Source organism: Papio anubis, chromosome 9 (assembly GCF_008728515.1).
Source record: "Papio anubis isolate 15944 chromosome 9, Panubis1.0, whole genome shotgun sequence".
Taxonomy (NCBI): domain Eukaryota; kingdom Metazoa; phylum Chordata; class Mammalia; order Primates; family Cercopithecidae; genus Papio; species Papio anubis.
The window spans coordinates 94,519,722-94,541,550 of NC_044984.1; the positions used below are offsets into that span (position 1 = coordinate 94,519,722).

General features: G+C 43.1%; 1 protein-coding gene across 2 annotated transcripts in view; it reads right to left on the reverse strand.

Moving 5' to 3' along the window:
- The window catches only part of UHRF1BP1L (UHRF1 binding protein 1 like), a 111,956-nt gene extending 96,003 nt beyond the window's left edge, over window positions 1-15,953 (reverse strand). Inside the window, exons 1-2 of one of the 2 annotated variants that reach the window (XM_009181503.4) lie at window positions 15,661-15,953; window positions 1,204-1,349 (exon numbers count right to left, since the gene is read on the reverse strand). Coding sequence is in view for 1 of the 2 variants with exons in the window: in XM_003907010.5 (XP_003907059.1) it covers window positions 15,661-15,704 (44 nt within the window). In the remaining variant the exon portion in view is untranslated. The remainder of the gene's footprint in view (window positions 1-1,203; window positions 1,350-15,660) is intronic. The other variant, XM_003907010.5, reaches the window with a different exon arrangement.
- Window positions 15,954-21,829: the final 5,876 nt, after the last annotated feature.

The following is a 21,829-nucleotide window of genomic DNA, read 5'->3' on the forward strand; positions in this document are numbered from 1 at the left end:
AGTTAGCACACATCCAAGAAGTTTATCAATTGTCCATTACTCTTAGGTAAGTGTGTAATAAGTTGCACAATTCTACTTGTGGCATTTAATTAACAATTCATCACAAGACTTTTGGAAGTTCAAAGTATTTATGTGGATAAATTTCCCAAGAATTAGAAGTATTCAGTGATATGAGTTTCTAGGTTTTTCACTTGAGTCCTAAATTGAAAGAAATTCAGCACCATTTCCAAGAACTTGGTTTTATAATGTAACTGCTATCCCTGATAATGAAATTTTTAAAAGGAGAGGAGAGGGTAGAAGAGAATGGGGTAAAACCCTTAAACTCTTCAAAAATGAATCCTGGCAGAGCATGCTGGTGCATACCTGTAATCCCGGCACTTTGGGAGGCCTAGGTGGGAGGACTGCTTGAGCCCAGGAGTTCTGAGACCAGCCTGGGCAACATAGTGAGACTTCATTTCTATAAAAACTTAAAAACACAGCCAGGCATGGGGTGCGTGCCAATAGTCCCAGCTACTCTGGTGGCTGAGGCAGGAGGATCACTGGGGCCCCGGAGTTTGAGGTTACAATGCACAGTGACTGCACTACTGCACCCTAGCCTGGGCAACAGAGCAACACCTTATCCCCCCCACCACTCCAATCGCTTCAAAAAAAAAAAAAAAAAAAAAAAAAAAGAATCCCATTTGTACTGCTGTTTGTGAGACTTATTTCAATCTCTTTGATAAAGATTATAACTAACATTAAATACACAAAATAAATTCTTAAATCCCTCAATGATGAATGAGAGAATTATTCAAAACAGCCTCTTTATCAAAAGAACCTTGTACCTCACTAATTACATTAGACTAAGAAGCCTTACCCATTCATTTAAAAGTAGATCAAATGCTAACTACTATTTCCAAATAGCTGGCAGGAAGTTACAAAACTCTCTTGCAACATCAGGAAGAGATGGTTATAACTTTAAGTATGTTGCCAAACCTTATCTGTTAGAAAACACATTGACTACAGGGTGAGACTCTGTCTCAAAAAAAAAGACGACACTCAGAGAGGAATTACATGAGTCTCTAGCTACATAGTAAAGAAAATGAAATAGATACCTGACTAAAACAATAAGAAAATATTCTCAAAGTATCTTAATGCCAGGCATATTAAGTGCTTGCATTTATAGAATGGAAAAAAAAAAAGGATGGGGAATAGAAGTATTACCTGAGGGCAGGAAATTCAGAAAAAGGTCCCTATTCCTGGTGAAAGCAAGCAGTCAGTTGCCAGGGTTTCTTAGACTCCTCTGGTACTCATTTGGGTGATTATGCAATTCACAGCACACCAATCTCCACCACAGCCAGCAGGGAACGCTGCAGGGAATGGGTACACAGGGGACACAGAAGGGAGCAAGTTTAAGGGAAGGAAGAGGAAAGGAATGATGATAAAAAAAAAATTTAGCTGTGGTGCACTTTGGAAAAAAAATACAGTTGCATTTCACACTGGATTAACTAAAGGCACACTGCCTAAATTCTAAGATGAATTAACCATTTAGGATTTTCTTCATTTTCTCTATCACTGTTATTACTACTCCCCAATTACATTCATATTATCTTTTTAATTTTATATTAAACTGTCAATTAACAAAAATGAGATACTATGTCGCAGAAGTTATACAAAGGCTGAACTGTATAATTTACATTATATGAAATGAATTAAGACAAGCAATCTACAAAGCAAGCAATCTACACATACAGATTATCAAATTGGTTTAAGTACCAAAAGCCCCACTTTTAATTGTAATTCTCATTTCACTGAGAATACTGAGGCATAAAGCTACCCATAAAAAACAATCCGCAAACCAAAGAGATATCCAGCAATAGGCCATATCTATATACTCAAAAATAAATGGGAAAATTATAGTATTCGTGGGGGGAAAAAAGCTTTTAATCTAAATTTTCTGGATAAGAGTCAACTAGTTAAACCTGCCAAAAATGTGTTCAGGGCAACCAATTTATGTTCTATGTATTCTATGGAGGCCAAAGTAGTACAAATTTATTTCTCCGGTCGGTTAAAAATGTTTTGGAACAACTACTACGTACTGCAGTCCTGTGGCAGATGCTAAAGATACAATGGTGAACAAGACAAGCAAAGTCCCTGGCTTCTAAAACATTATCAGGGCGATTCTGCCCTTCAAGAGATGACTATCCACACAATTAACAAAAAACAAAGCATTTGTTTTAATAAAACAAACAGGATATGCTTTAAGACCTAAAGGAGTTTTAAAATGGAGGAGGCCAATGATTAGCCTCATTAAAGCTGCTCATGGAGACCGTACTACTAAAATAAAGCTGAGGGATGAAGGCCTATTATGAAGAGATGCAGACAATTTGGTTGCAGGAATAAGACAACAAAAGATGGGTAGAAAAAAAGGAGAAAATTGTAATATTGGAAAATAAAATTGCAGCCAAATTTGGAGGACCTAAAAAATTACCCTTAACTTCTCTGGATATTTGCCTTAAATATTTCCTTTGTATACATGCCCTAGTTCAGGAAAACAGATTTAATAACTATTTTATTACTCTCAAGCTGTCATTTATGCCCTTTTTCTTTTTTTTTTTTTTTTTTTTTCTTGAGACAGAGTCTAACTCTGTTGCGCAGGCTGGAGTGCAGTGTGGCATGATCTCAGTTCACTGAGGCCTCCACTGTTCAAGTGACTCTCCTGCCTCAGCCTCCTGAGTATCTGGGATTACAGGCATGCGCCACCACACCCAGCTAATTGTTTTGTGTTTTTAGCAGAGACGGGGTTTCACCATGTTGGCCAGGCTGGTCTTGAACTCCTGACCTCAAGTGATGCGCCCGCCTCGGCCTCCCAAAGTGCTAGGATTACAGGTGTGAACCACCGCACCTGGCCTTATTTCACTTCTTTACAAGCTTTTCTGACATTCAGACCACCTCTGTTTCACTGTGTCTCTTTCTGTTAAGGTTGCATAGCGTTTTGCTTGTGACTCTCATAAGACTCATTATCTATTCTGAATTCTATTTATTCAGCCATCTACAAGACTGTTTCCAGAAGACATTCCTATATCTTAATTTTATTTGTATATTTTACAGAACCTTCCTTAAGTACTGGTAGAAATGAATAATCTACCAACAGGAATAATCAAAAAATAAGATAAATCTTACATTTTATGGATGCCCCTCTTTATAGTGCATTTTAGTTATATATAAAGTTGCAGCACAGCAAAAGTAACAAGTTGGGCTGGGCGCAGTGGCTCACGCCTGTAATCCCAGCACTTTGGGAGGCCAAGGCAGGCGGATCACTTGAGGTCAGGAGTTCGAGACCAGCCTAGCCAACATGGTGAAACCGTCTCTACTAAAAACAAACAAAAATTAGCTGGGCACGGTGGCAGGCACCTGTAATCCCAGCTACCTGGGAGGCTGAGGCAGGAGAATCACTTGAACCCAGGAGGTGGAGGCTGCAGTGAGCTGAGATCGTGCCATTGTTCCAGCCTGGGCGACAAGAAAGAAACTCCATCTTAAAAAAATACATACATACATATATGTATAGTTTTTGCCAAACCTTAAAATCACTGAATTTTCTGGTATCGTGAAGTTTATTCCCAAATACTCATCCCTAACAACAAAAGTACACACAAAAGATTTACAAATAGTGGCTCATGCCTGTAATCCCAGCACTTTGGGAGGCCAAAGTGGGTGGATTGTTTGAGCTCAAGAGTTTGAGACTAGCCTGGGCAACATGGCAAAATTACATCTCTATCAAAAGTACAATAATTCACCAGGCATGGTGGTGCCCACCTGTGGTCCCCACTACTCAAGAGGCTGAAGTGGGAGGATTGCTAGAGCGTGGGAAGTCGAGGCTGCAGTGAGCTATAATCACGCCACTGCACTCCAGTCTGGGTGACAGAGCAAGACCCTGTCTCAAAAAATAAATAAATAAATAAATAAATAATTTAAACTTTTAAAAAATGTATTTTTAAAATTTATTAAAAATTTTTTTTAAAGATTTACAAATAGACAACAGTAAAGGAAAACAACATTTGATGCTATACTGGCAGTGGTAAAAAGAAGCCAGACCTCTTTCTTAGTAGTATTTCTGGGTAGAAAGAGTAAATACGGCCGGGCACGGTGGCTCAAGCCTGTAATCCCAGCACTTTGGGAGGCCGAGACGGGTGGATCACGAGGTCAGGAGATCGAGACCATCCTGGCTAACACGGTGAAACACCATCTCTACTAAAAAATACAAAAAAACTAGCCGGGCAAGGTGGCGGGCGCCTGTAGTCCCAGTTACTCGGGAGTCTGAGGCAAGAGAATGGAGTAAACCCGGGAGACGGAGCTTGCAGTGAGCTGAGATCCGGCCACTGCACTCCAGCCTGGGCAACAGAGCGAGACTCTGTCTCAAAAAAAAAATAAAAAGAAAAAGAGTAAATACGCATAAAGTTCAAATTCAACCTAGTTGATGACTAATATGGAAATTCAAAGTTTATACACAACATTCATCTTGGCTGGGAATAATCTTAAAATAAGTCAATCAACTGTCAATCAAACTACTAGTGAATATAATGTCGGAAAAACCAAACAAATTATATCCTGAATCATACTGGCTTCAATTTTATTTGAACAACTTGATTTTAATATAACTACTCGATTTTCACTTATGAAAATAACCAAAAGCCTTTTACTTGTAACTTACATTCAAACTAAACTCCAGCCACTAATACCCACTGCTTTGTTTTTTTTTTTTGAGGTGGAGTCTCACTCTGTTGCCCAGACTGGAGTCCAGTGGCACAATCTCGGCTCACTGCAACCTCCACCTCCTGGGCTCAAGCGATTCTCCTTCCTCAGCCTCTTGAGTAGCTGGGACTACAGGCATGCGCCACCATGCCTGGCTAATTTTTTGTATTTTTAAGTAGAGACAGGGCTTCACCATATTGGCCAGGCTGGTCTCGAACTCCTGACCTCAGGTGATCTGCCCGCCTTGGCCTCCCAAAGTGCTGGGATTACAGGCGTGAACCACCGCGCCCAGCCATACCCACTGTTAAATACCAATATTTAATTTTAACAAATTATTCATCCTAAGCATACAATATGCAGAATTTAAAACACATATTAAATAACAGATCGACTTATTTAAAAAGTGTTTAAACTGCAATACTAAGGCAAAGTGTAATATTGCAAAAAAGGAAGATTATTCAAAAAAAAGAAAAATTATGTTTCCCTGCAAGTGTCTGAATATGGTTTATTTGTCCCCACCAAAATTCATGTTGAAATCTGATCCCCAATGTGACAGTGTTGGGAGGTGGCGCCTAGTGGGAAGTGCTTGGGTCATGGGGGCAGATTCTTCATAAATGGCTTGGTATTGTTCTTGCAGTAGTAAGCTCTCACAGCAAATAAAGTAGTTCCCACGTGAGTAGGTTGTTATAAAGCCAGGACATCCCTCAGGTTCTCCCCTCTTCAAGTGTCTGCTTCCTCTTACCTTCTCCACTATGTTGTCATGCAGCATAAAAGCCCTATCTGGAAGCCAGCCCCATGCTCTTGAACTTCTCAGCCAGTAGAACCATGAGCTAAATAAACCTCTTGTCTTTATACATAAACTTTTTTGGCCGGGCGTAGTGACTAACGCCTGTAATCCCAGGACTTTGGGAGGCCAACGCGGGTGGATCACTTGAGGCCAAGAGTTTGAGACCAGCCTAGCCAACATGGTGAAACCTCATCTCTACTAAAAATACAAAAATTAGTCAGGCATGGCGGCACATTACTGTAATCCCAGCTACTCAGGAGGCTGAGGCATAAGAATTGCTTAAGCCTGAAAGGTGGAGGTTACAGTGAGCTGAGACTGTGCCACTGTTTTCCAGCCTTAGCAACAAAGACTGTCCCAAAAATAAATAAATAGGTCGGGCGCAGTGGCTCACGCCTGTAATCCCAGCACTTTGGGAGGCTGAGGCTGGCGGATCACAAGGTCAGGAGATCGAGACCATCCTGGCTAAGACGGTGAAACCCTGTCTCTACTAAAAATACAAAAATTTAGCCAGGCGTGGTGGTGGGTGCATGTAGTCCCAGCTACTCGGGAGGCTGAGGCAGGAGAATGGCATGAACCCAGGAGGCGGAGCTTGCAGTGAGCCCAGATCATGCCACTGCACTCCAGCCCGGGCGACAGAGCAAGACTCTGTCTCAAAAAAATAAATAAAACCTCTCTTTTAAAATAAATTACCCAGCCTCAGGTAATCTTTCATAGCAACACAGAATGGCCTGAGACATCCCCCAACTTTCAAGAAATGCTGAGTCAAAATGTTATGTTCCTCTAACTTCAAAGGACTGCAGAGTCAAATGATTCTCAAGTCATAAAAGAATCTCCTAAGGGATACTGCAGCAGGATGGTAAAACAAGAGTGGTGTGGAGAGCTGGGTAAAAACAAAAGCAATAAAGTAGTTAAGGTGGGGTGGGGGTGAGTAGGAAACACCCTAATAGGTAGCATAGAAAAATCAAATGGAAAGGGTACTGGATCAGTGACTTTACCATTCAACACTATCTGTGAGACCTTGGACAAGTCACAAATGTCAATGTTTTAATAATTTCCTTCTCTGAGATAGGAACAAATACCTTCTGATTCCAGGATTCTTGTATGCTAATATTGCAACATCTCCTAGACCAAGCACCCAACAAGAATCAGTATCCAGTTTTAGTTAGAAATTAATATGAAAGAGAAAGACACCTGCTGTATACAGCAGTCCTCCCTTACCTAACATTTCCCTTTCCATGGTCTCAGTTACCTGTGGTACAGTACGATAGTTTGAGGAAGAGAGATCACATTCACATAACTTTTATTATAATATACAGACATTGTTATAATTGTTCCATTTCATATTAGTTTTTGTTAATCTCTTACCGTGACTAATTTATAAGTTAAACTTTACCAGAGGGATGTACATAAAGAAAAAAACACAATATACATATAGTTCAGTACTATCTGCAGTTTCAGGCATCCACTGGGGGTCTTGAAATGTGTTGCCCATGGAGGAGGACTACTGTAGTACATGCACTTAAAAGGAAAAAAAAACCCCAATACCAAAAAATCCACCCCTGAAAATTCAACACACAATTCACTTCTCAGTAATTATTTATTGCGTAAGCCAAAGGATAGCCACAAACATACTTCCATTGTTGTCAGACTAAAACATATGTAGTCTAAATTAGATCACAAATAAAAAGGAAGACATCTCCAATAAAATATCTAACATTCGGGCAGGCGCAGTGGCTCAGGTCTGTAATCCCAGCACTTTGGGAAGCTGAGGCAGGTGGATCACTTGAGGTCAGGAGTTTGAGACTAGCCTGGCCAACATGGTAAAACCCCATCTCTACTAAAAATACAAAACAAAACAAAACAAAAAATTAGCCAGACATGGTGGTGGCTGCCTGTAATCCCAGCCACTCGGGAGGCTGAGGCAGGAGAATCACTTGAACCAGGGTGGCAGGGTTTGCAGTGAGCTGAGATTGCGCCACTGCACTCCAGCCTGGGCGACAGAACAAGACTCTGTCTCAAAAAAAACAACCAAAAAAAAAAACAAAAAAACTAACTTTCATCCAAATTAACATATCCAAAACAAACCCCTGATCTTCGCCCACAAAACCTGCTCCTCCTGCAGTCTTCTCCAATTTTCCAATTTAGTTAATAGCAATTCCACCTTTTCCGTTGCTTATGTTGCTTATGTCAAAAACTCTGGATGGTCACCCATTACTGCTCTCTTCTCTATCAATCCACATCTTATCTGTCGGTCAACCCTGCCTCTACCTTCAAAATACATCTAGAACCTGACTATCTTAACAACTCCACTGCATCTGCCTTCATTCAATCCAATTTCTCTCTCACCTGAATAGTTAACGTCTCTTATTGAGTTCCTGCTTCTGCCCTTGTGCTCCTATTATTTAATTCCCACATGGCTGCCAGAGTGATCCTTGGCTCAAGGCATTCCAGTGGCTTCCAATCTCAGAGTAAAAGTCAAAGTCACTATGAGGTCCCACATGATTTGGCTCGTGTTTTCTCTTTGATCGCATCTTCCTCTTCTCACTTTACTCTCTCCAACTATATTGGTGGCCTCCATATGTTTTTAAAATATCAAACAAGTTCCCAGCTCTGGACCCTTTGCATTTGTTCCCACCATCTCTCTCAGGTCTCTTTTCAAATATTGCTTTCTTTTTTTTTTTTTTTTTTAAAGACAGGGTCTCACTCTGCAGGCTGGAGTGTAGTGGTGCTATCACAGTTCACTGCAACCTCTTTCTCCTGGGCTCAAGCAATCCTCCCATCTCAGCCTCTCTAGTAGCTGAGACTACATGTGCGCACCATCACGCTCAGCTAATTTCGGTGTTTTTAGTAGAGACAGGATTTCGCCATGTTGGCCAGGCTGGTCTCAAACTCCTAGCCTGAAGTGATCTGCCCACCTCAGCCTCCCAAAGTGCTGCAATTACAGGTGTGAGCCACCACACCCGGCCTCAAATATTAGTTTGTCAATTAAGTCTTCCCAATCACCGGATTTAAAATTGCAAACTCCATGCCCAATTTATTGTACTTCTCATTAACACACTGATATACTGTACTATGTATTTCACCTACTTATGTACTTACTATCTGTTTCTGATTAAAATGTAAACTCCACGAGCGCAGGAATCTTTGCCTAGTGTGTGAACTGCTACATCCCCAGCAGTATGGTACAATAGCGGGTACAAGGCAGGCACTCTTTAAATTATTTTAAATAAGCAACTAGTATATACAGTGTCAAAATCCACATTAGAGATTACTTAAAAATGAATACTGTCAGCTGGGCACGGTGGCTCATGCCTGTAATCCCAGCACTTTGGGGGGCCAAGGTGGGTGGATCACAAGGTCAGGAGTTTGAGGCCAGCCTGGCCAACATGGTGAAACCCCATCTCTATTAAAAATACAAAAATTAGCTGGGTGTGGTCGTGCCTGCCTGTAATCCCAGTTACTCAGGAGGCTGAGGCAGGAGTATTGCTTGAATCTGGGAAGTGGAGGTTGCAGTGAGCTGAGATTGCTCCATTGCACTCCAGCCTGGGGAATAGCAAGACTCTGTCTCAAAAAAACAAAACAAACAAACAAAAACAACACTTCGAACCTACCCAAGTAAACTGATAATCCAAAAAACAATATTTAAATCAGTTTTTTTTCCCAGTTGCAAAATCTCACAAATTTCATACGGCAACAGTTTATTTTTTATTTTTTTCTTCCTTTTTCACATCACCCGCAATGCCAGACAAGCAGTCCAATTTAGAAACAGGTTACAGTTAGTGATCCTACTCATGCTTCTTATATTAGAATAGGAATCACTGAAGCTTCCCACAAACTGAAGCCATGTCTTACTCATCTTTGTATCTCTAATGCCCACTGTGTGGGCATAAATATATATATGTGCACACATATAATATATATGTTGAGCACACATATATGTGCTCAAAAACTTGAAATACATAAATTCTCAAAAATTATTTACTGAGCTTTACCATAAAAGTGTATGATACAAATAGCCTATCAATAATGATGTGAAGTTAGCATTTGAAAAAATAATGTCTGGCAGACTAAATAAGCTACACTGCATTTCCTTTTAGGAACGGTCAGTACTGGAAAGATTTTAGACCTAGTATTGATCTCCAATTATATGCACCTTAACTTTTCTTCAGCAACTCACTTCTATGGCCGTATCAGATGGCTTTTCTTTTCTTTTCTTTTCTTTTTTTTTTGAGATGGAGTTTCGCTCTTGTTGCCCAGACTGGAGTGCAGTGGAATGATCTTGGCTCACCACAACCTCTGCCTCCCGGGTTCAAGCAATTCTCCTGCCTCAGCCTCCCGAATAGCTGGGATTACAGGCATGTGCCACCACGCCCGGCTAATTTTGTATTTTTAGTAGAGACAGGATTTCACCGTGTTGGTCAGACTGGTCTTGAACTCCCAACCTCAGGTGATCCGTCAGCCTCGGCCTCCCAAAGTGGTGGGATTATAGGTGTAAGCCACGGCGCCCAGCCTCTGATAGCTTTTCCTAAACCAGATCTACTTCACTTCTAAAATCTTAAACTTCAATGTGGCAGTTTCAGACAAAATCTCCAATCCTTCCAATTATCTCATTCTTTTACTCCATTACTCTTCCACCTAGATAGCATTCCCAGTCCTTTGATAGTTCTTTCCTTTTCTCTCCAGGCTATCAGCTGCTGCCCTGTCCTCCCCTTCCTTATATAGCCTCAATCTAGTAGCCTATCCCATCAACATAAAGTGAGGCACTCTAATCCTTCTCATCACTTTGCCATTCAGACACAAAATCCTGTACGTGTTTAACCCTTCCGACTGTCCATAATGAATTTTTTCTTTTTTCTTTTTTTTTTTTTTTTTGAGACCGGGTTATGAGACTGGCTAATTTTTGTATTTTGGGTAGAGACAAGTTTCATCATGTTTCCCAGACTGATCTCAAACTGCTGGGCTCAAGTGATACGCCTGACTTGGCCTCCCAAAGTGCTTGGATTACAAGGCATGAGCCACCACACCTGGCCCCATTTTCTACTTAAGTTACTCAAAGTCCATTTGTAGACTCCGTATTTCCACCCCAGATATTGCTCCTAAACCCTAGACTTCAAAAATGAAACTGCTTTTATGAGCATATCCCTCTTACCTTTATTAGTAGTCACTCCTCACCCCCAGGATGAAGTTCAATTTCCTTAACGTAGCAAATGAGGCCCTTGGAAATCTAATTTAGTGCAGTGCCTATTACAGATGACAAATGGAGCAACAAGCCTAACTCAAAATAGCTCTCTCCATTACCATATTTTTGCTGTACGACCCTTTGCCATTGCTAATTGAACCATGGATAGACAAAATTGGGTTACAAAGGTTCTCCCTCGGGATTCTGAAACCTGACAGGAGAGATCAGAGACTGGGAATTATGGAAGATAGGCCAGCACTCTAAAGCTGTAGCTCCCAACCAGGAGTAATTTTGCCACCCATGGGACATTTGGCAATGTCTGGAGACATTAAACATCCTACACAGCACAGAACAACCTTCACAACAAAGAATTATCTAGTTCAAAATGTCAATGGTGCCGAGATTAAAAAACCCTACTGATGGCCGGGCGCGGTGGCTCAAGCCTGTAATCCCAGCACTTTGGGAGGCCGAGATGGGCGGATCACGAGGTCAGGAGATCGAGACCATCCTGGCTAACACGGTGAAACCCCGTCTCTACTAAAAAATACAAAAAAAAAAAAAACTAGCCGGGCAAGGTGGCGGGCGCCTGTAGTCCCAGCTACTCGGGAGGCTGAGGCAGGAGAATGGGGTAAACCCGGGAGGCGGAGCTTGCAGTGAGCTGAGATCCGGCCACTGCACTCCAGCCGGGGCGACAGAGCAAGACTCCGTCTCAAAAAAAAAAAAAAAAAAAAACCCTACTGCTACTTTAAGAGGAAGGTCCAAGAACTCTTCCAAAGAGATTCCAGGAGCTGGCCGGTTCCTGTTCTTTCCTTAATTTGGTTGTTCAGATATTCTTCTGCTTTCTGTTACATTTCCCTTTTTACTTAAATAGATTGGGTTTCTGATGTTTGCAGGCAAAACAACTTTACCAGCACAGAACCCTAGCTCAATCATATGACACACACCTGTACACTTTAAACTGGTTTCTCAATCTCGGAACTACTGACATTTGGGCAAACAATTCTTTGTTGTGGGGGAATATGCTGTGCAATGTAGAATGTCTAGCAGCATCCCTGGACTCTATTCACTAGATGGCAGTAGTACTATCCTCCCCTCCAAGTCTTGACAATTAAAAACATCTCGAGACACTGCTAAATGTCCCCTAGGAGGCAAATTGACCCTGGTTGACAACTGCTGCTTTAAACTATATAATGACTCCACCCAGGTGAGGTGTATGTCTGCCCAGTCAACTCTCTCCCAACTCTTGTGGAGAGCAGAGTATGCCCTCAGCCTAAGGGAGTGAAGGAGAGGACAGCGTCTGTACCCCTTTTCAGGTCCCGGCTTAATTAAATATACGTCCACTTTGCCAATTTGCAAGCGCCTGTTCACACATGTGTACCTGTGTATACACATACATACATACACACACTAAGGTCTTGAGCTGAAAGGTAGCTTCTGCTTTTATTTCCTTTCTCACATTTGCTACGACTTTTCTTTAGAAGTTTCCATTCCTGTGTGAAAAACTACTCTCCTAGAAAATCTTCCCAAAATATATTCAGTCCTATTACAGTTTGAAAAATCGGGGCAGTTTCTCCTTCAAAAGCTTTTCCTGTTTCACATTGGAAAAATGTCACTACTCTAACCTCCCCCTGCCCCCTCATCACACTCCTTGTCCTCATTTCAGATTCTTCAAGTAGATAAACTTTTTATTAACAACTCAAGAGACGCTTGGAATACAAAGTATTAGGCAAGAAACAAGTATATAGATGTACAGTTCTCAAATAGTTCAGCATTGACTTAAAGCATTTGTTAATCTCTTAAGAACAATTCCTCTTTCATACTTTCCCAATATACCAGCTTCTCAAGTCCCTTCATACAGGCAAAGATGGTTTTAATCTTGCAACTGCACTAGATTTCAACCTCAAGGCTAAAAGTGAGTGCTCTTTCTCATGTTGGTTCATAGTCTTCCTCCTTACTGGCAGAACCCCTCCCCCCATACAATAACTAGGTCATTTCTTTACTGGAAGACCCCTCACATAAACCCCTATAAGAACTAGGTCATTTCCCAGGACTCCAAAGGCACCACATTTATTTAATGATTCAATTACTCACTGCCTTCTAAAGCCACAGGGAAACTGGTCATTACCAAATCTGTAAGAAAGTTGGCAGTAGTCTTGCCTCAGTAAAAAAAGAGCAATGTAAGAGAAAGTAAGCTCATTCATGTTATGTATCCACATTCAAGCAACAAATAGTTGTTGAGTATCCACTTTATGCCAGCCTCAAGAAAAAAATGCCTGCTCTCATAGAGTTTACATTCAAGTGGAGAAAGACAAATAAATACATAAAGAAATAAATATGTATGACAGACAAGCATGAGTGCTATGGAGAAAAATAACACAAGCAAGAGGACTGGCAGTATGGGGGCTCACAATTTTAAACTCTGGTCAGGAAAGGTCTCCTTTGAGAAGGTGCAATGGGTTGCATACACAGGCCTCATGTGATGTCTAGTATTAGAAAGTAGTATGTTTATTTCCTGGTAAACTGTATTCTACTGGATCCCAGACCACTAGGTCAATGTAGTGACATCTTCATTACTGGATACTCCACAAAATTAAACTTGAACCAGGTAATTTCAAAAGTTCATTCCTACCTGAGTAACTATAATTTATCACAACACTTGCCTTCTTTTGTCAATTATGAGCTGCCTTTAGATTTCTGAATAACTATTTCTCTTAGGAGATGACAGCAATTAGCATTAAGATTAACTTATTAACCAAAAATAAGAATTTGATACTCTTTAGTCACCTGAGTTAAGGATGTTTTGAAATATGAAATAACTGAAAATTCAAGCGTCCCAAAAATTCATCTCTGAAAAAACAAAAAAATCCTCATCACATTACTTATCCCACAGCTATTAAAAATCATAAAGATTTAGAAACTAACCCTAAGGGCCGGGCTCGGTGGCTCAGGCCTGTAATCCCAGCATTTTGGGAGGCCGAGGCAGGTGAATCACCTGAGAGTGGGAGTTCGAGACCAGCCTGACCACCATGGAGAAACCCTGTCCCTACTAAAATGAAAAAATTAGCCAGGCGTGGTGGCGCATGCCTGTAATCCCAGCTACTTGGGAAGCTAAGGCAGGAGAATTGATTGAACCCAGGAGGCGGAGACTGCAGTGAGCCAAGATTGCACCATTGCACTCCAGTCTGGGTAACAAGAACCAAACTCCATCTCAAAAAAGATGTAAATAAATAATAAAATAAAAATTAGTCCTAAGGACTCAATTTTCAATATATGGGTGTTTTCTATCTCATGCAGTAAGCCATTACATCTTTGTTCTTAATTTTGTTATTATACTTTGGTATACATGCTATTAATTTTTAAGAGCCTCTCTCAAATGGAGTTCTATAAAAGAATTAAACTCTAATGCACTATTTGTTGATTTAATTTACTGTTCTTCTAAGCATCTAGAGTGGTACTAGCTATGCAGCATCATCCTTGGACGAGTGAGAAAATAGGCATTCAAATCATTTTCTGCAGATCTGAATTTTCTTGTGGAGCTGGGTATGAGAAAGGCTGGAGGACATAAATTAAAAATAGATAAAACCTTCCAAAATAAGATAGTTCAGAATTGGACCATATATATAATTTTAAAAGAAACTTTCCAATGAGTGGTAACATTAAGAAAAATACATTCACGCAGGGCGTGGTGGCTCACACCTGTAATCCCAGCACTTTGGGAGGCCGGGAGGGCGGATCACCTGAAGTTGGGCGTTTGAGACCAGCCTGGCCAACACGGTGAAACCCCCGTCTCTACTTTTAAAAAATACTATATATATACACACACACACACACACACACACGCTGCTATACTTCGCTACTTTTTTTAAAAAGTGCTATATCTTATTCAATATTATAAGTGAGGAAAATATTTGCTGAATCACACAAGTAGTAATTCTGTTCCCAATATATAACCTGTGGTATAAGACAATCTGGGGAATCAAGAATTATGTTTACTATACGAGTTTATCATCATACCAAGTGTCTTCCCAAAATCAGTTAAAATTAACTTACAAATAGAACAGAAAGGGATCCTAACCAAGCGCTTTGAGTTCGCTGGTAACAACTTGGAACAAGATCCTACATTTAGCCTGCCTTGAGACAAACATGGAGAAGCCAAGAGCAGTAACAAATTGCCAGCTTTACTGAGTCATGTTTCTGACTAAAACCGCGTTATGAAATGGAGAGAATGACATGTCTTGGGTTTAATCACCACAGATGTTAACTCCCTGAATTTTAGAGTTGCAGAGGAAAAAGAGCAAAAACCAAAAAAAAAAAAAAGTTCAGTAAGAATGATGTGGGTCTTATGACTCCAGAAAGAACTCGCCAAAGCTGCGAACTCTGCTTATTTACCTAAAACAAATCCTAACTGTGCAAACAGGCACACCCTCTGATGCCTCAGAGCGGGAACGCCAAGGTGGGAGGAATTCAGAAGAACAATCACAAGGTTAACGTTTTACTGAGAACACAGCCTCCACTAAGAGTCCACATTGCGCCAGAAGCCCTCGGTTAACGGCACCGCTCTGCTCCAAGGGGAACGAGCACCGAGCTCGAGTGGCAGCCCCGCATATTAACCAGGCACCTGGGTGACACCAGGCCACCACCAGCCTCCGCGCAGTACCACACAGAGCGGACCCGGGACGCCCCCAGACGCCGCGCCGGGAGCGATCCCAGCCAGCCACGCTCCGCGCTCCTCCGCGCGCCCGCCCGGGGGCAGGACGCGTCAGGGACCGACTCGTGAGGCCAGCCCCCGGCGCCGGGGGCGACGAGATCCGGGGCCGCGACCTCTGCCCCGGCCAGAGCGGGGAAGTCCGAAGGTCGCCTCCCGCACAGCCGCCATGCGCCGCCGCCCCCGAAGCCGCAGGCTGACTCCAGGGCCGGCTGGGGCGGAGGCTGACTGGCGCCGACGTCCAAGGCGCTCACTGACCTGGAGAGGTGCTTAAGGATTTGTTTCTTGATGATCCCGGCCATGGTGCCGAGGCTGGAGTCGACGCGCTCTCGTACTGTTGCTCACTGCCTCCTCTCTTCGTGGCCGTCTCCTCTCTGTCCCGGCTAGCCCGGCCACAGGAGAGGCGCTGATCGCTCACGACCGGGAGAGACGCGAGGCCCCGGCCAAGGCCACAGCCGCCGCCGAGAACCCGGAGCATCGCGCTCAGGCCGCCACAGCCGCCGCGGGCGCCATCTTGGCTGCAGCATCACCTAAGAGACTCGGGAGAGGGCGGGGGCGGGGCGGCTCCAGGCGGGGCCGGCACGAGGCCGGGCGGGGCCAACGCCGGCTCTGGGCGGGGGCGGGAGGTTTGCGGCCCTGGCGCCAGGGTCCCTTTTAGACATCGCGACACAAGGCCCTTGACTCCCAATCCACCAACCTTCTTGGCCTTAATACTCCCTCCTCCCTCCTTCCTCCCCTCCGCTGATGTTGTTCCTGCCTCCATCGCTGATCCGTGGCTGATTTGTCTATGTCCTACTTCCCTTTTTCATTTCCTCAGACATTTTTTTTTTGCTTTTTTTTTTTTTTTTTTTTTTTTTTGAGGAGTCTCGCTCTGTCGCCCAGGCTGGAGTCCAGTGGTGCGATCTCGGCTCATTGCAACCTCCGCCTCCAGGGTTCAAGCGATTCTCCTGCTTCAGCCTCCTGAGTAGCTGGGATTACAGGTGCGCACCACCACTGCCGGCAAATTTTTGTATTTTTATTAGAGACGAGGTTTCACCATATTGGCCAGTAGGTCTCGAACTCCTGACCTCCTGATCCACCCGCCTCGCCTCCCAAAGTGATGAGAGTACAGGCGTGAGCCACTGCACCCGGCCTCCTCAGAATGGTTTAAGTATCGGCCATTAACTCCTCTGCTTGCTTTGCTCTCTTGACCTACTCACCTTTCTTCATATTCTTCCTTCGGTTTTTCTTGTTTTTTTTTTTTTTTTTTTTTTTTTCTTTTGCTAAGATATTCAGCCTTTCCCTTACCTGAATGTGGCAATTTAATGTTTCCCTTGGGCCGGGCGCGGTGGCTCACGCCTGTAATCCCAGCACTTTGGGAGGCCGAGGCGGGCGGATCACAAGGTCAGGAGATCGAGACCATGGTGAAACCCCGCCTCTACTAAAAATACAAAAAAGTAGCCGGGAGCGGTGGCAGGTGCCTGTAGTCCCAGCTACTTGGGAGGCTGAGGCAGGAGAATGGCAGGAACCCGGGAGGCGGAGCTTGCAGTGAGCCGAGATCGCGCCACTGCACTCCAGCCAGGGGGACAGAGCAAGACTCCGTCTCAAAAAAAAAAAAAAAGTTTCCCTTGGTTATTGCTATCCTAAAGGAAGTAAAGGTTGACAATGGTTCCTAATAGTCTAGGACCTAGGAATTAGAAGGCCTATAATTCAACTCCTGGCTCTGGTATTTTCTAGCTGTTATCCTGGGGAAAATAATTTCTTTACTTTTAGCTTCATTTTAGTCATCTGTGAAATAGGTTAATCAGCAGCCTTACCCACTTCACTAGGTTGTACCTAAAGATGTAAATATCATATGAAAATTTCTGTAAGGAAGGAAGGAAATTGTTAAAATAGGGAAAACTATTATAATTCTACAGCTCTGCCCTACCCAGCCCCAAACAGAGCTAACATTTTCAGGGATTAAAATGACTACTCCTGTCATCCCAGCACTTTGGGAGGCCGAGGCAGGCAGATCACTTGAGGTCAGGAGTTCAAGACCGGCCTGACCAACATGGTGAAACCCTGTCTCTACAAAAAATACAAAAATTAGCTGAGCGTAGTGGCGGGCGCCTGTAATCCCAGCTACTCAGGATGCTGAGGCAGAATTGCTTGAACCTGGGAGGCAAAGGTTGCAGTGAGCCGAGATCAAGCCACTGCACTCCAGCCTGGGCAACAGAGCTAGACTGTCTCAAAAAAAAAAAAAAAAAAAATCACTCAGTGTTAAGTTTAGCCTAAAGCTACCTCCTTACATAATTGACTTTGGCCTAAAGGTTTATCTGTACATCATAAACTTACGAAAATAAGCAGAGGTATAAACCAACCATAGCCCACACCTGTGCCAATCACTGAGTTTTGGCCAAATGTAGCCAATTGTTCAGATTGTATTCAAATAAGGCAAACGCTGAGCTATAACCAATCCAGTTGTTTCTGTACCTCACTTCCATTTTTTGGACCTCACTTTCCTTTTATTGTCCAGAAATCTTCTTCCAGCATGTGGCTGTGCTGGAATCTCTCTGAATCTGCTGTGATTATGGGGGCTGCCGGACTCACGAATTGTTTGTTGTTAAATTAAACTCCTTTAATTTGGCTGAAGTTTTTCTTTTAACATTAGTGATATCTACAACAGGAAAAGAAATTGTACCACCCTGAGGGATGTATTAGCAAGATGTGTGGTTGTACATCTTGGGGATTAGGTGGGAGGTAGTTTACATGTAGTCCAATAAGCTGGCCCTTTTTGAAGACTGGAAAGGATAGATGTGTAGATTGACTACACTCAACATTTTATTTTTGAGGCAGAGTCTCACTCTGTTACTCAGGCTGGAGTGCAGCATCACGATCTCGGCTCACTGCAACCTCTGCCTCCCAGGTTCAAGCAATTCTCCTGCCTCAGCCTCCCGATTAGCTGGGATTATCAGACTAATTTTTGTATTTTTAGTAGAGACGGGGTTTCACTATGTTGGCCAGGGTAGTCTCGAATTCCTGACCTCATGTGATCGGCCCACCTCAGCCTCCCAAAGTGTTGGGATTACAGGCGTCAGCCACCACACCCGGCCAACTACACTCAACATTTATCATAGATTATAAACCAGGCACTGTTCAAGTATCCTGGGGTTGCCTTAATAAAAACAAAAAAACTCTGTTCCTGCCATCAGAGTTAACGGCCTGGCTTGGAAGGCAGATTCATGTTACTTAGATCTTCATTTCTGTTAGTAGACTCTGGTTCAAATGCTGGCCACTTTGTGACTGTGTAAACTTCATCTAATTAATCTTTCTCAGTTTCAGTGATCTCATGTGTTAAGAGATAATATTATTAGTACCTACTGTTTAACAAATTCCCTAATATATACCAAGCTCAATAAAGCTAGATATTAATAACTTTACCAAAAACAAGCAAAGTGTTATAAGAACACAGAGGAAGGAGTAATTCATTTGGCGACAGACTTATAGTGGAGGTATTATTTCAAAGATGTGAATAAATCCATTTAATTTTTTTAAAAGAATGGACCCTGATATCAAAGGCTTGAATTTAAAACTGAAGCAGGTTTCCCTGACTTCACTCACAGGACTAACAGCAATGCACGAAGTACACAGGGGTGTGACTCATCTGTTCGGCCACCGAGCACACACAAACCCCTTACAGGAGGAGGAGCACACAGATGGGCAAGTGCAGAAGCTGGGGCAAGCACTTTTGGACTCTGGCCCCATGGTAGCGTCTAGGGGTGGGTACCTGCAACTCCTGAAGCCCAAGTGGGCATGTGTTACACTGCACTCTTTTAGGTTTGTTGTCCACAGGTGGCTTAAGTGTTAACCAGCTCAGTGCCCTCTTAGTATCCAGGTCCTTGCCAGGCATCCAGAAAGAATCTGGTCACACACGGACTTGAAGGATGGTGAATGTGGGGGTTTTATTGAGTGGTGGAGGTGGCTCTCAACGGGATGGATGGGAAGCAAGAAAGGTGATAGAGTGGGAAGATGATCTTCCCCTGGAGTTTGGCCACCCAGTGGCCAATCTCCTCTGACCGCCCCCGAGAGGAACTCCTCTTGGAGTTCAGTCACTACTTCTCTCTGCTGTACTGTTCCGCCGTTCTTCTGCTCTTCTGTTCATCTCCTTGTCTGCTTGTCTGATTGTGAAGCCTGGGGTTTGGGGTTTCTATGCATACAAGATAGGGGGGTGTGGCAGGCCAAAACGCAACTTTTGAGCACAAAAACAGAAATGCCTGTTCCCATTTAGGGTTGCGTGTTTCCAGGCTTGAGAGTAGGTCGTTTGCCAGGGAACTACCTTCTTCTACCCAGTATTTCCGTCTCCTGTCCATATCAAAACCTAACTCTGCAGATATTTGTAGCTATGTTGGTTGTGGTAGGGTGACTCCCAAATTGGGGTTCCTGCCTTCTGCAGAAAAGAATTCAAGACCAAGCTGACAGAGTAAAGTGAAACCAAGTTTATTAAGAAAGTAAAGAAATAAAAGGATAGCTACCCCATAAGCAGAGTAGCAGCATGGGCTGCCCAACTATACTTATGGTTATTTCTTGATTATATGCTAAACAAAAGGTACATTATTCATGAGTTTTCTAATAAGGGTGCAGGGAGTTCCTGGAACTCAAAGTTCCTCCCCCTTTCAGATTATATAGGGTCATTTCTCCATGTTACCATGGCATTTGTAAACTGTCATGGCCCTGATGGGAGTTTCTTTAGTATGCAAATACATTATAATTAGTGTTTAGTGAGCAGTGAGGATGACCAGAGGTCACTTTCATGACCATTTTTGTTTTGATGGGTTTTGGCCAGCTTCTTTACCTCATCCTGTTTTATCATTGACAAAGAAAAAAGTCAAAATATTTTACCCCAAAACGTATTCCTTTGCCATATTTTGAAATGGCCCAAAGCCATCTTTGTGGGGGAACATTTGTGTCTATAAAGAATCTCTATTAACATAGCTAGGTCTTTTTCTTACAGGCCCTCTCAATCCTAAAGAGATTAACTAAGAATCTAGCACCTTTTAAAGGTCCAAATAGGAAACATTTATCATCTATTGTCTCTAAGGGCAGCCACATTAAGACTTCAAAAGAACCTTGGTCTCCACAATCTTTTATCTTAACCAGAAAGAACATCAAGGTCTTTAGACAAACTCAACCAATTGTCAACCAGAAAATGTTTAAATTTACCTATAGCCTGGAAGATCCTCTCCTTTGACTTGTCTCATCTTTCTGGAACAAACCAATGTATTTCTTTTTTTCTTTTTTTTTTTTTGAGATGGAGTCTCGCTCTGTTGCCAGACTGGAGTGTAGTGGCGCGATCCCAGCTCACTGCAACCCCCACCTCCCGGCTTCAACCGATTCTCCTGCCTCAGCCTCCCAGGTAGCTGGGACTACAGGCGCACACCACTACATCCAGCTAATTTTTGTATTTTCAGTAGAGACAGGGTTTCATCATGTTGGCCAGGATGGTCTCAATCTCCTGACCTCATGATCTGCCCTCCTCAGCCTCCCAAAGTGCTGGGATTACAGGCGTGAGCCACCGTGCCTGGCCAAACCAATGTATTTTTTTTTTTCTTTGAGATGGAGTCTCACTCTGTCACCCAGGCTAGAGTACAGTAGTGCAATCTTGGCTCACTGCAACCTCTGGCTCCTGGGTTCAAGCAATTCTTCTGCCTCAGCCTCCCAAGTAGCTGGGACTACAGGTGCATGCCACCACACCCAGCTAATTTTTTGTATTTTTAGTAGAGACTGGGTTTCACCATATTGGCCAGGCTGGTCTTGAACTCCTGACCTCATGATCCGCCTGCCTCAGCCTCCAAAGTGCTGGGATTATAGGCGTCAGCCACCACGCCCAACCAAACCAATGTATTTCTTAAATGTATTTGATTGATATCTGTGCCTCCCTAAAATGTATAAAACCAAGCTGCACTCCTACCACCTTGGGCACATGTTCTCACGACCTCCTGAGCTGTGTTTCATGGGCCATGGTCACTCATATTTCACTCAGAATAAATATCTTCAGATAGTTTATAGACTTTGATTCTTTTTGTCCACAAGGGTAGTTTGAAATTAGCCATAATGACAGTATTTACAACACAGAAAGCAGGGCTTTTTCTCCTAGAGATCTAGTTGTTAAACATTCACCAGACAAGACTATGAGTTTCGGCCAGGCGCAGTGGCTCAGGCCTATAATCCCAACACTTTGGGAGGCCCAGGCAGGTGGATCACTTGAGGTCAGGAGTTAGAGACCAGTTTGGCCAACATGGTGAAACTCCGTCTCTACTAAAAATACAAAAATTAGCTGGGCATGGTGGCGGGTGCCTGTAATCCCAGCTACTTGGGAGGCCGAGTCAGAAGAATTGCTTGAACCCAGGAGGTGGAGGTTGTAGTGAGCCAAGATTGCGCCACTACACTCTAGCCTGGGCAACAAGAG